At 33.0% G+C, this 14,326-nt stretch overlaps 1 protein-coding gene across 1 annotated transcript in view; it reads right to left on the bottom strand.

Moving 5' to 3' along the window:
* Positions 1 to 14,326, bottom strand: part of LOC143062698 (obscurin-like protein 1) — a 198,541-nt gene that overhangs the window by 90,227 nt on the left and 93,988 nt on the right. Inside the window, exon 17 of the mRNA XM_076234448.1 lies at positions 11,528 to 11,737. Coding sequence (XP_076090563.1) covers positions 11,528 to 11,737 — 210 coding nt within the window. The remainder of the gene's footprint in view (positions 1 to 11,527; positions 11,738 to 14,326) is intronic.

Genomic DNA, 14,326 nt, shown 5'->3' with positions numbered 1-14,326 from the left:
AGCAGGGTGCAGCTTTATACGACCGCAGAGTTCGAACCCTGAACAGTTGGGGCAAGTATGGACACAACATTCAAGCTTGATACAGCTCTGAATTTGGATTGTGATTAAAAAGTTGACACAACATAGGTTTCTGACACAGAATGAATGTGGTCTAAGAACTTAAACTTAAAAACTTAAAAATTTTAAATTGGACATTTACCTATTATGGTCCAATATCCATAATCTAAATACATGGTTAGATTCAGCATATCAAAGAACCCCAAGAATTAAATTTTTGATGAAATCAAATAAAGTTCAATTTTGAATCCTTTAGACCTCAATGTGGACCAATTTGATAACCGGGCCCAAATATCAAAAATCTAAATACATGGTTAGATTCAACATATATCAAAGAACCCCATATATTCAATGTTTGTTGAAATCAAACAAAGATTATTTTTGGACCCTGATTTGGACCAACTTGAAAACTGGGCCTATAATCAAAAATCTAAATACATGTTTAAATTCAGCATATCAAAGAACCCCAAGGATTCAATTTTTGTTGATATCAAACAAAGTTTAATTTTGGACCACGATTTGGACCAACTTGAAAACTGGGCCCATAATAAAAAATCTAAGTACATGTTTAGATTCAGCATATCAAAAAACCCCAAGAATTCAATTTTTGTTGAAATCAAACAAAGTTTAATTTTGGACCCCGATTTAGACCAACTTGAAAACTGGGCCCATAATAAACTAGAGGGTCCAAGGACCCTGTGTCGCTCACCTTAGATTTTTGTTGACAATTAATGCATGAAAAAACAATAATACTTTTTGTTAAAGGAAACTTTGTGAACCAAAATGTAATTTTTCTTGTGATTACACTAATTTAACTAGTTTATTATTTTCACTTTTGAGGTCTAAAACACACTTTTCAAGTATTGTGTTGTTCTCTCATGGACATACATGTCTATATATTTGTTCTATATAAACTCATCATTGATATAAGGACTACATTTTGTATATATGCCAGATGCTATCATTACTGGCCAAGGATCATCAAGGAAACTTTAATTGATTTTGACATGTTCATCATATATAAGTTGTTCAATTGGTTATGACAGCAGATAGACTTTGACCTATCAAACAAATTTATCCTTGTCAGATTTGCTTTAAATGCTTTAGTTTCTGAGATTTTAGCCAAAAACTGCATTTTACCCTATGTACTATTATTAGTCATGTCTGCCATCTTGGTTGGCAGACAGGGTCATCGAACACATTTTTTAAACTAGCCCAGTAGTTTCAGAGGAGAAGATTTTTGTAAAAGACTACTAAGATTTACGAAAAATGGTTAAAAATTGACTATAAAGGGTAATAACTCCTAAAGGGGTCAACTGACCATTTCGGTCATGTAGACTTATTTGTTAATCTTACTTTGCTTAACATTATTGCTGTTTACAGTTTATCTCTATCTATAATAATGTTCAAGATAATAACCAAGAACAGCAAAATTTCCTTAAAATTACCAATTCAGGGGCAGCAACCCAACATCAGGTTGTCCGATTCATCTGAAAATTTCAGGGCAGATAGATCTTGACCCTATAAACAATTTTAACCCCATGTCAGATTTGCTCTAAATGCTTTAGTTTTTGAGTTATAAGCCAAAAACTGCATTTTACCCCTATGTTCTATTTTTAGCCGTGGCGGCCATCTTGGTTAGTTGGCCGGGTCACCGGACACATTTTCTAAACTAGATACCCCAATGATGATTGTGGCCAAGTTTGGTTTAATTTGGCCCAGTAGTTTCAGAGGAGAAGATTTTTCTAAAAGATAACTAAGATTTACGAAAAATGGTTAAAAATTAACTATAAAGGGCAATAACTCCTAAAGGGGTCAACTAACCATTTGGGTCAGGTTGACTTATTTGTAAATCTTACTTTGCTGAACATTATTGCTGTTTACAGTTTATCTCTATCTATAATAATATTCAAGATAATAACTAAAAACAGTAAAATTTCCTTAAAATTACCAATTCAGGGGCAGCAACCCAACAACGGGTTGTCCGATTCATCTGAAAATTTGAGGGCAGATAGATCTTGACCTGATGAACAATTTTACCCCTGTCTGATTTGCTCTAAATGCTTTGGTTTTTGAGTTATAAGCCAAAAACTGCATTTTACCCCTATGTTCTATGTTTAGCCATGGCGGCCATCTTGGTTGGTTGACCGGGTCACCAGACACATTTTTTAAACTAGATACCCCAATGATGATTGTGGCCAAGTTTGGTTAAATTTGGCCCAGTAGTTTCAGAGGAGAAGATTTTTGTAAAAGTTAACGACGACGGATGACGACGGACGACAGACGACGGACGCCGGACGCCAAGTGCTGAGAAAAGCTCACTTTGCCCTTTGGGCCAGGTGAGCTAAAAATCTAAGTACACGTTTAGATTCCGCATATCAAAGAACCCCAAGAATTTAATTTTTGTTAAAATCAAACTAAGTTTTATTTTTGACCATTTGGACCTTAATGTAGACCAATTTGAAAACGGGACCAAAAGTAAAAAATCTACATACACAGTTAGATTCGGCATATCAAAGAACCCCAATTTTTCAATTTTTGATGATATCAAACAAAGTTTAATTTTGGATCCTTTGGGTCCCTAATTCCTAAACTGTTGGGACCAAAACTCCCAAAATCAATCCCAAACTTCCTTTTATGGTCATAAACCTTGTGTTTAAATTTCATAGATTTCTATTTACTTATACTAAAGTTTTGGTGCGAAAACCAAGAAAAATGCTTATTTGGGCCCCTTTGGGGCCCTTAATTCCTAAACTGTTGGCACCAAAACTCCCAAAATCAGTCTCAATCTTCCTTTTGTGTTCATAAACATTGTGTTTAAATTTCATAGATTTCTATTGACTTAAACTAAAGTTATAGTGCGAAAACCAATGTGTCTTCAGACGACGATGATGACGACGACGAAGACGACGCCAACGTCACACCAATATACGTTTTTTGCGGTCGTTTAAAAACCAATTGTCCCCCCGCCCAATTTTTTTTAACCTTCCCCTCCTTTAAAAAAAAATCATTTCCCTTAAAATATTGTCATAATCTCAATTCAAATTTTCAATGGAGTTTGCAACCATAATTAACCCATCTAAGTACATCATAAAAGTCTTAAAATAGAAAATGACAAAGATAATATCATGGGTAAAATTAAATTACCTTCATCAGCATTTTTAAGAAAGCAACTTCTAAAAATAAATTTACAGCTATAATCACCTCAAGACAATACAACATTTCTTTATGCATAATTTAAAAGCAGTGTTAGGGAGTGAATTTAAGCCATGTTGTGTAAGAATCATATTTTACCTCCCTTTCACTGCTTTTAAATTATGTTTTGTACTTTTAAGTAATTGTCTATTAACCAGGACACCCTTGTTTTCCCTACTTTTTTGCCCCTAATTCCAAATGGTTTGAGCCATAACCCTCTTAAGCCAATTCTTACTATCCCTTTTTGGTATGGAAAATTTGAGGTATAATTTCAGAGAAATCCATAGTACATTCCACAAGTTATTGTATGGAAAGTAGGAAAATGCTTATTTGATCCATTTTTTGGCCCCTTATTCGTAAACTATTGAGACACTAACCCCATAATAAATCCCAACCGTCCTTTTGTGGTCATACACTTTGTGTTTAAATTTCATAGATTTCTAATTTTTTATACTTAAGTTATTATTCGGAAACCAAATGTCTTCGTATGACGCAGACGACTTGATACCAATATACAACTGCAAAAATTTTTGTGATTCTATAAAAATCAGTTTTTAATTCGTAGTGGAGGGGACATTCAGTTTTACCCTTGTCCGTGTCAAAAATTGCCAAAATTGGTCTCTGTTCTCCACTCTAGTTTGCCTTAACCAAATGTTATAAAACTTATACACAATGCAAATTACCACAAACACAGATCAAGTTTAATTTTGATGGTGTCACGAAAAAATTCAGCAACTTTTCAATTTGTAAAGGGGATTAACTCTTTGTACCTAAATAAATTTGAATTGTCGGTGAACATTCAGTCCATTTTTATTCAAGCTGAAAGCTTATAAAACTAGAGGCTCTCAAGTCTCAAGAGCCTGTGTCACTCATCTGTATTTACTGTTGTTTTTGAAATCATGTAAAATAACCCAACAACAGGATGTCTGAAATTTCAACGCAGATAATTCTAAACCTGATGAACATTTTAACCCCAGGTCATTATTTGCTTTAAATGCTTTTGTTTCAGAGATACAAGCCAATAACTGTACTTTACCCATTTGTTCTATTTTTAGAGATTTCGGCCATGTTTGTTGGCAAGCATGGTCAATGGACACATCTTTAAAACAAGATACCCTAAGTAAAATTATGGCCAAGTTGGTTAAATTTGTCTCAGTACATGTAGTTTCAGAGGAGAAGTTTTTTGTAAAAGATTACAATTTTTTTTTAAATTGTTAAAAATTGACTATTAAGGGCAATAACTCCTTAAGGGTCAATTGACAATTGTGGTCATGACTCATGAGTGTTATTTGTAGATCTGTTACTTTGCTGAACATTGCTGTTTAGAGTTTATTTCTATCTAAAACTGCAAAATTTTCTTAAAATTACCATTTCAGGGGCAGCAACCAAACAACCAGTTGTCTGATTCGTCTGAAAATGTCAGGGCAGTTAGATCTTCACCTGATCATCAGTTATTAAGTCAGATTTGCTCTAAATTCTTTAGTTTTAGAGATATAAGCCAAAAATTGCATTTTTTCCCTGTTCAATTTTTAGCCATGTTGGCCATTCTTGGTTGGCGGGAGGGATCATCTGACACATTTTTAAAACAAGATACCTTAATGCTGATTGTCAGCCAAGTTTGGTAACAATTGGCCCTGTAGTTTCAAAATAGAAGATTTTTGTAAATGTTATAATGACGCCGAACACCTGATGCCAAGTGTTGACTCAAAATTTCAAAAGCATCTTCCTAGAATAAGTATTCAAACACTAGTACTAAATTATCTACGATTAAATCACACATTCTATAGTATGTTGGTCTGGCTACTTCAAGTTTGAGGACGATGCCAAAGGAAAGAATATAAAACCATGTCACTTACATAATTAAACCTTACCATCATTTCATCACCAGATAAAGTTGACCTATTTCTTACTATTATATTTCATGTCAAAATTGGTTAATACAAGGTAAATAATTTACTCAATCCCATTGCAAATACCATACTAGCCAATGTAGAAAAAACAAGCATACAAAATGTTTTGACTATTTTGTGATATCAAAAACCCTGGTGTAATAATTTTTCAGTAATACATAGATTTCTTTTGCTAAAATCTAATATGTTGTTGTATTCACATTTGAATCAGACAAGTTGAAATTCATAAACACCAAAAGATGGTGACAAGGGAATGTCACCATCTAAAAACAGATAATTAAGAAATCTCTTTTATCATATATTTTAGCATTGATATAGATAATAAGATCCAGGAAAGGGCAGTGTTCATTATTAGTATTAGCTTTATTTAAAGTTTATTCAACAGAATAAATCTCTTTAGTGTACATACTGAAGTCGTCATTATTGAGAGCCAATATGTCATTCAAATATCTACATGATTTATTGAATTTTTGTATCAGATATTGTTACGATGGGTCTTTGCTGATTTAAGTCATAAATTGTAACTCATAACAATACAGAAATAGGTCCACAATAAGTGGTGCACAGTGAGTCCCCATTGGAATTCCAATAACTTGACGATATATGGAATCTCCAAAGCAAACAAAAATGTTATCTAGTAAAAATTCAAGGGCAGTTAAAGTATCAAAGCATGTCCAATTGACATAGTTCTTTTGTTTGTTGTTACTAAAAATGACCTAAAAGAGTTTGAACATATATATTCACAATGTGACTTTTTAAATGCTCTTTTAATTACACGTGTGAGTTTTTTCTTGAATATGAGGCAAAGTGGTAAATAGGGCAAAAAAATCTAAACTTGGAACAGATTCAAAATCACCAATATATGCATGCAATTTATCAAGTACTTCCAACAATTTTTTTTGAAACTCTAAAAGTATATAATTCCACTATTTTCACAGGCCTTATTTGAACAATTCATTGTAACAAGTGAAGTAGTAAGTAGAATAGGCAGTTTACTAGTGGAACAATGGCTTGAAGACAAAATAAATCTATATTTGTAAGAAGTTTTGTGCAGCTAATTCAGAAGCCAGTACATAGTTGGAACTTCCAATTGTATTTGGTTCTGCTTGTAAAGAAGTAGCTAACATTTTAAGATTGTTACAAATGTTGTTTTCCAAAAAAAGGAGTCAGTTGGAATGTTGGTGACCGACTTTGTATCAGGATAAACCATACTATACATATTGATATTCTGAGTATGTTTCCAATGAAATCAGTTAGTTAAGAAGCAGATCATCTAAATCCATTCATTATAAATATCATACCCAGTGTATATAAAGTGCGAATCTAGCTAGTTCATTTTCACTGTCATATGCGGGTATGTCTATTGTAGAATAAAGGATCATGGGAAAACTGTATTTGTTTACATTTTGAAAATACCAAATTAATTGATTTGAAGGAAAGTTTTTACATATTTTCATTGTGATATGTCTTTATTATGTACAAACATAGCATTAAAGTTCAAATAAGTGTTATAAAAGCAACATAATATAGCATATCGATTTTTGAAAGAGATCCATTTTAACTATAGATGCGATGAAATATCACTGTTAGTGCAGTCATTTCTGATGTGGAATTTTTGAAGATGCGAGGAATTTTTATTGTAGAATTATGTGATAAATGCACTTGAAACAAATGAAACAAGAATGTGTCCAAAGTACACGGATGCCCCACTCCCACTATCATTTTCCATGTTCAATGGACCGTGAAATTGGATAAAAAATATAATTAGGCATTAAAATTAGAAAGATAATATCATATGGAACATTTGTACTAAGTTTCAAGTTGATTGGACTTCAACTTCATCAAAAACTACCTTGACCAAAAACTTTAACCTGAAACATGCACTTTCATTTTCTATGTTCAGTGGACCGTGAAATTGGGGTCAAAAGTTTAATTTGGCTTTAAAATTAGAAAGATCATATCATAAGGAACATGTGTACTAAGTTTCAAGTTGATTGGACTTCAACTTCATCAAAAACTACCTTGACCAAAAACTTTAACCTGAAGCGGGACAGACGGACGAACGAACGAACGAACGGACGATCGAACGAACGGACGAACAGACCAGAAAACATAATGCCCCTCTACTATCGTAGGTGGGGCATAAAAACTTAGTTGATGACTTTAGAATTTATGATAAATGTATTTTCAAATTGAAATACAAACTCTTCATTCATTCTTTACCAAATATATAGCTTTTCAAACTTGTAACAAAAACGCTTCTCAAAATATCATATTGTATTCTTCAAATTACGTTTTTCCTTGATTTAAAAAAAAAAATTAAAAGATATTTCTGTACTTTTTTTAAGTCAAAGATTGATATTGCGGAGTTTAAAAGAGGGACGAAAGATACCAAAGGGACAGTCAAACTCATAAATCTAAAACAAACTGACAACGCCATGGCTAAAAATGAAAAAGACAAACAGAAAAACAATAGTACACATGACACAACATAGAAAACTAAAGAATAAACAAAACGAACCCCACCAAAAACTAGGGGGTGATCTCAGGTGCTCGGGAAGGGTAAGCAGATCCTGCTCCACATGTGGCACCCGTCGTGTTGCTTATGTGATTACAAATCCAGTAAATAGTCTACTTCGGTAGGTCACATTCATGAAAGGGAAGGGGATTGTAGTTACGATGTAAAGAAGATACCCGATATCATTTGTGAAACGGTTATTCCATAACGGTCAACCAACTCGTGATGGCGTCTGTAAAATTTACGAAGGGATGATTTCAACTTCACCATTTGGAACTCTTGGTTTAATAGCTTCCTTGTTAGCAGTAACCCTCTATCAAGAAAATCATGATAGGAAATGCAAGCACGGGAATATCGTATCAATTGGGAGATATATACCCCGTATGCAGGTGCTGCTGGAATGTTGCTACTTAGAAATGAAAAGTTCACAATTGGAAAGCTGAAATCATCTCTTTTGTCGTAAAGTTTTGTTTTCAACCGACCCTCATTGTCAATTTCTAGATGCAAGTCAAGATATTAAGTGCAGTCTGTGTTAAATAGAAACGAGTACATTTGAGGACGTTATCTTCCACGCAATAAATACACTTGCGAACAGAGAATTATGCATCTTGAAATGCAATGGTGACAGAAAAGCTTATAAAAGATTAACTTTCCCCAGTTGTACCCTCAACTGCTTCAATTTTCATATTCTGAAAAGACAGTTTTGGTAGAACAAATGTTCTTGACTCGATTGTTGCTTGCATGATTTTAACTGTGTAAGGTGTGGGCGAACTTTTTTGTTTGCATTGGTACGTGAAGTAGAGCACCCTTGATACAAAAAAAATTATCCTAAATGAACAGCTCGATACCAGAGGAGGATTTAGGGGGACAGGGGGTTGCCCCCTTTTTGGGAAAACATTTGGTTACTTTTATGGCTATGGTTACATGGAAATGTAACAATAATAAAAATATTATTGTTACATTGGAGACTAAATGCCGGAATGCATGGTTGGGTAAGGACCTGTTTAATAATGAATGTAACAATAATTATTGAGGCTACGGTTACATTGCGTTATTGTTACATGATAAAAAGCAATGTACGATGGGACTAGTAATATGTACTAAATAATAAAAGTTGAGGACATTTATTACATACATTTATAACATACAATTTATTTACTGTATTTTTTTATTTACAATGACAATTTCTACAAATCCAGTCAGTTGTTTTAAAGTCCGACACATTTTTGATGAACGAAATTACGTCCTCCACAGATACGTGTACATACAGAATTTCTTAGTATTTAAGTTACAGTTAGCAAACTTTGCTTTTGATTATCAATTTGCGTCAAGTTATAAAGCTGTATGAAATGTATGTCTTGATATTGTTTCAGTTTCGTTTAAAACGCATCCCAAGTTTTATTTTTTTCACCATAAACAAAATTGTTCCAAAGTATAATGACAGTAATAAGAGTAGGTGTGCAGTTAAATACTTTAAAAAAGTGAAACCATTGAACTATATTTTTCGCCTTTTACAGCCACACTCCTAATCTTGAGTAGTATCTTTAGGAACATCAAAACCATTAATACGTAGTAAAACTATTCAAGTTGTACACCATTTGTTGAATAATAATATTTTATTATTCATCAGTATTTTAAAAATTACAAGTATTGTTTAGTACATATGAAAGAATGAAGCAATACAACACTATAGAAGATTTAAGTTTAATCAATCTAGCGTACATTGCTGTTTTTCATGTAACAATAACATAATGTAACCGTAGCCTCAGTAATTATTGTTACATTTGTAATTAATCGGTTACTCACCCAACTTTGCATTCCGGCAATTAGTCTCCAATGTAACAATAATATTTTTATTATTGTTACATTTCCATGTAACCGTAGCCAGTGCCTACTTTTATATGGAATCACTGGAGCGGGCCCCCTCTTAGGTAGCCATTGGACCCTTACTTATAAAAAATTTCTAGATCCGCGAGTGGAGCTACCACAGAGGTCAAACAATGCACATTTGGGTAATTATACACAACATGCATGCTACAATTCATGTTTGATGATCTTAGACCCTTTGGACCTCTATGTGGGCTATTTCGGTAACTTGGTAAAAATCCCCAAACTGGATACAAGGTTAGATTCAGCATGTCAAAGAACCCCAAATATCCATAAGGTCTTTTGTCTATAAAAATGCATGCATGGATTACATTTGTTATTGAAGGCATGATTGTAACAATAGGATGAAGATAAAAAAAAATAATCTTATTCTGGGGTCTCATGGGGGGGGGGGGTCTGATCCCTGATCCCGCTTACTGCTTTATCAGATTCCCGTATCCTGCTTATACTATGCAGTTCTCAAATTTTTAATTTTCCGTGTCCCGCTATACTTTATTTCTCGTTTTCACGACACAATCATTTGACTATCACGTGTCACGCTTACAAAACAATCGACAATTCCGTGTCACGCTTATAGCCCAACGCGACCCAATATTCTACTCTTTTCTGACTCATATTAAGCCCATTATAAATATATTTAAAAAGTGTGTTTTTTATCCCTTTTTAACCCGTCTCGTTTCGGGTTGAGCCACAGATAGATAAGATGTCATATGTGACAATGAGACAACTCTCAAAACGAGTCACAATTTATAAAAGTATACCTTTATACGTCAAAATACATGGAGTCTTGGCTCACACCGAACAGCAAGTTATAAAGGGCCCCAGTGTAAAACCTTTTAAACGGGAAAACCAACGATTCAATCTTTATCAAGATGTACGTAATTAGTGGTGAAGTGTCATGGAAATGAATAAAAAAAAAACAAGGATATGGAAATGGATGAAAAAACAAGGATAAAGATCCCTATACGATTCATAAGAAATTTTAAAAATGGAATACATTTGAAATAAATGTTATTTCTATTGAATTTATTTAGAGTGTTTTAAAACCAAACTTTCCTCCGTAAGTTAAATTTTATCAAATCCGTCTCTCACTGTATCTATTGTTTGAGCAAGTCGGCTAAATTAAGGCTTTACAGCTAATTTCCTAATGCATGTAAAGCAAAACTTTGGTTGACTTGATTGCTTAGTTTGTATAATTGTTTATACAAACTTTGTAAATAAGATTGACATCTTTAAACAATATGTATCGGCATAGTTAAACCTGTATTTATATAATTATTATATTTGAATTAAATTGGGTATTATCATAATGATTGTACAAAAAAAAACAAAGCAAGCACGCTTACTAAAGTCTTGCTTTACATGCTTAAAAAAATACGCTGTAATAGATAAAAAAATAAATATATCATACAGTGAAAATGCGCCGCATATACAATACTAATGAATCGCTCTACAGTGAAAATGAAAGAATAGTATCATTATTCGACAGTAAACATGACTCGCATAAAGAAAGCATCATAGTGGAATTCAGTTCAATATGAAGAAACTGAATGACAAAACCTATTCGAAGTTATACAACTTTAATATATGTGTTGAAATGCATATTTTTTCTGCAACAACATCTTACCTGTTAGTTATAAAACACCTGCACGATCTCTTCGTGAAATGTCCTAAATATTCACCTATTTTGGTATATATTTCACAGCTATTTGGATTTAGGCGCGAAAAAACCCCGTTCGCATCTCTTACTTTGTTTTATTAGTATTATGTGTTTCTTAACATATACTTTTTAACTCATTTTCTTCATTTTCTTCAAAAATAAAAAAAAAAGTCGTCTGTTTATTTACCATTCTACATCAAAAATTTCTGGCATATACAGTGAAAATGATATTTTAGGATCCGCACTTTACATACACTGATACCTGCTTCTAATCATCTATACCTGTATACAATGACTTACCCACTAATGGATACAGCAAATCATATTCTCTTATATTTATATGTTTCTGAAGTTTAAGGCTATGTAGTTTAAGGCTGTTTTGATTCAATATCTTTCTCAGTTGATTTGGATGTATTTCACTGTCAAATATCTTTCTGACAACAGGTTCTGCTACTGTCTCAAGAAGATGATATAGTCTTATGTAGTTTATTTTGTCGGGTGTAATTTTATCTGAAAAATAATGTTCATTTTCAAATATGTTTACTGCAAAAAGATTGTTGCTTTCACCTAAAATTCAGTTGAAAAGGGCCTAACTCATAAGATCCATACAAAGCAGAAACAAGTAACAGAAATACAGAGTGGACTTATACATCTTCATTACCCTTTCAAAGACAACAATGCGCACATCAAGATATTTGCAGGGAAGACCACCTGAGACCTGAGACCCCCTCATCTTCCATCATTTGTGGATGCATTACACATTATGTATACACTATACACAATATTAACCTTTCAACCATTTACTCTACTGGATGTATTGTTATCTGAGATGCTTAGTTACACGTAGCATTGCCTCATAAATAAAAACAGGTCTGAATATGTGTAAAACATATATATACAAAACAAGTGAAATTGTGAGCTACTGCTCACTGATGATACCCCCGCCGCAAGTGGATAATTTTAATAGTGTAAAAATATGCAAGTGTTCAGTAAACAGGAAGTTGTTGAGTGATGAATCTGAAAACGCATCACACGGTATAGCTGACTTGTATAAATCCTGAAACCAAATTTCAGAAATCCTTGTATTGTAGTTCCTGAGAAAAATGTGACGGAAATTTTCAACTTGGTTATCATGTGTAAAATAGTACAAGTATTCGGTAAACAGGAAGTTGTTGAGTGATGAATCTGAAAACGCATCACACGGTATAGCATACTTATATAAACCTTGAAACAAAATTTCAGAAATCCTTGTATTGTAGTTCCTGAGAAAAATGTGACGAAAATTTTCAACTTGGTTATCATGTGTAAAATAATACAAGTGTTCGGTAAACAGGAAGTTGTCAAGTGATGAATCTGAAAACGCATCACACGGTATAGCTGACTTGTATAAATCCTGAAACCAAATTTCAGAAATCGTTGTATTGTAGTTCCTGAGAAAAATGTGACGGAAATTTTCAACTTGGTAATTATCATGTGTAAAATAGTACAAGTGTTCGGTAAACAGGAAGTTGTTGAGTGATGAATCTGAAAACGCATCACACGGTATAGCCTACTTATATAAACCTTGAAACAAAATTTCAGAAATCCTTGTATTGTAGTTCCTGAGAAAAATGTGACGAAAATTTTCAACTTGGTTATCATGTGTAAAATAATACAAGTGTTCGGTAAACTGGAAGTTGTTGAGTGATGAATCTGAAAAGGCATGAAACGGTGTAGCAGACTTATATAAACCCTGAAACCAAATTTCAGAAATCCTTATATTGTAGTTCCTGAGAAAAATGCGACGAAAAATATTCATGGGACGGACGGACGGACGGACGGACTGACGGACTAACTGAAGGACAGACAGAGGTAAAACAGTATATCCCCCTTTTTTTCAAAGCGGGGGTATAATTAAAGCAATGATTTACGTTCTTGGAAAGTAATTACACACTTCAACCAATGACAAGTATATCAATGACTAAAACAAATGCTGTTTTCTGATCATTTAGTCTGGTCATGCCTTGTCTTTCACAATCCAAATAATCATGATAATGTGTTGAATGATCTTTCACAATCAATTTTGATAAAAAATCAACAAAAATATATTTTACTGGACTACCGGTATCTGACATATAAATATTAAGTTTCAAATACTGTGAAAGTATCTTAATTCGTGGGTATCAATTTTCGTGGTTTGAGCAATATTTACATGTTCGTTGGTTTTTAAATTCGTGGATTTTAGTTTTCTAAAAAAAAAAATTGAAAATTAAAGCCTTTAGAAACGAAGGTTACAAATAGTCTAGATTGAAGAAAATTGCAAAGTAAACATTGACCTGTGTAAATCGTAGTGATAACACTAATTAACCCATGATAAAGTGATCAACAGATTAAAAACCATCAAAGGTGTTAATTAGGCCATAAATATGTCACCTAAAGAATACAGTAACATAAACAAATGCCATATAGGTATCTTTAATTGTCAAATAATTCTTATCAAAATCAAGCCCAGCATGAAATTATTATTTCCCATATGTACGAGAACTATGAGGCTATAAAATGAACACTTTATCATACTAGCATATCAATACCAGAAATCTTACTTTCATCGATCAAAAATATTTTTTATGAGAATTAAAAGATAAAAATTTGTACAGTTTAGGTTATTAAAGATTAAATGGGTATAATCCTGCATGCGGTTGTAGTTCTGTGACTGCTATTAAAGTGTTCTCAGATTTGGTGTTATTCAATATATATTCTTTAGATCATATCAGTAGTCTAACCTACCGATGGGGATCTTTCCATGTCTTGATTTGGACAATGGTTGTTTTATTTCGTTGGACACTTAAATTTGTGGATAAAGTCATCCACGAAAACCACGAAAATTGGTACCCCACGAATAAAAGTACTTTCACAGTATAACATGATATATATATGTGGCTATTATCATTGACCAATGCACCAAGAAATTCTTATTACATAAAAACATAACTTTGAGGAGTATATTGTGAGTGGTGACAAAAAGGGGAAGTAACTCAAATTGTTTGTAAAACAATTTTGATATACAGAAATTATTTACGACCTTAAGCTAAGGTAATTGGTGTTAATTAACAGTGTGTT

Source organism: Mytilus galloprovincialis, chromosome 2 (assembly GCF_965363235.1).
Source record: "Mytilus galloprovincialis chromosome 2, xbMytGall1.hap1.1, whole genome shotgun sequence".
In the NCBI taxonomy this organism is placed as follows: domain Eukaryota; kingdom Metazoa; phylum Mollusca; class Bivalvia; order Mytilida; family Mytilidae; genus Mytilus; species Mytilus galloprovincialis.
Note: the sequence above shows the minus strand (reverse complement) of the source record. Positions and strands in the feature narration are given on the sequence as shown.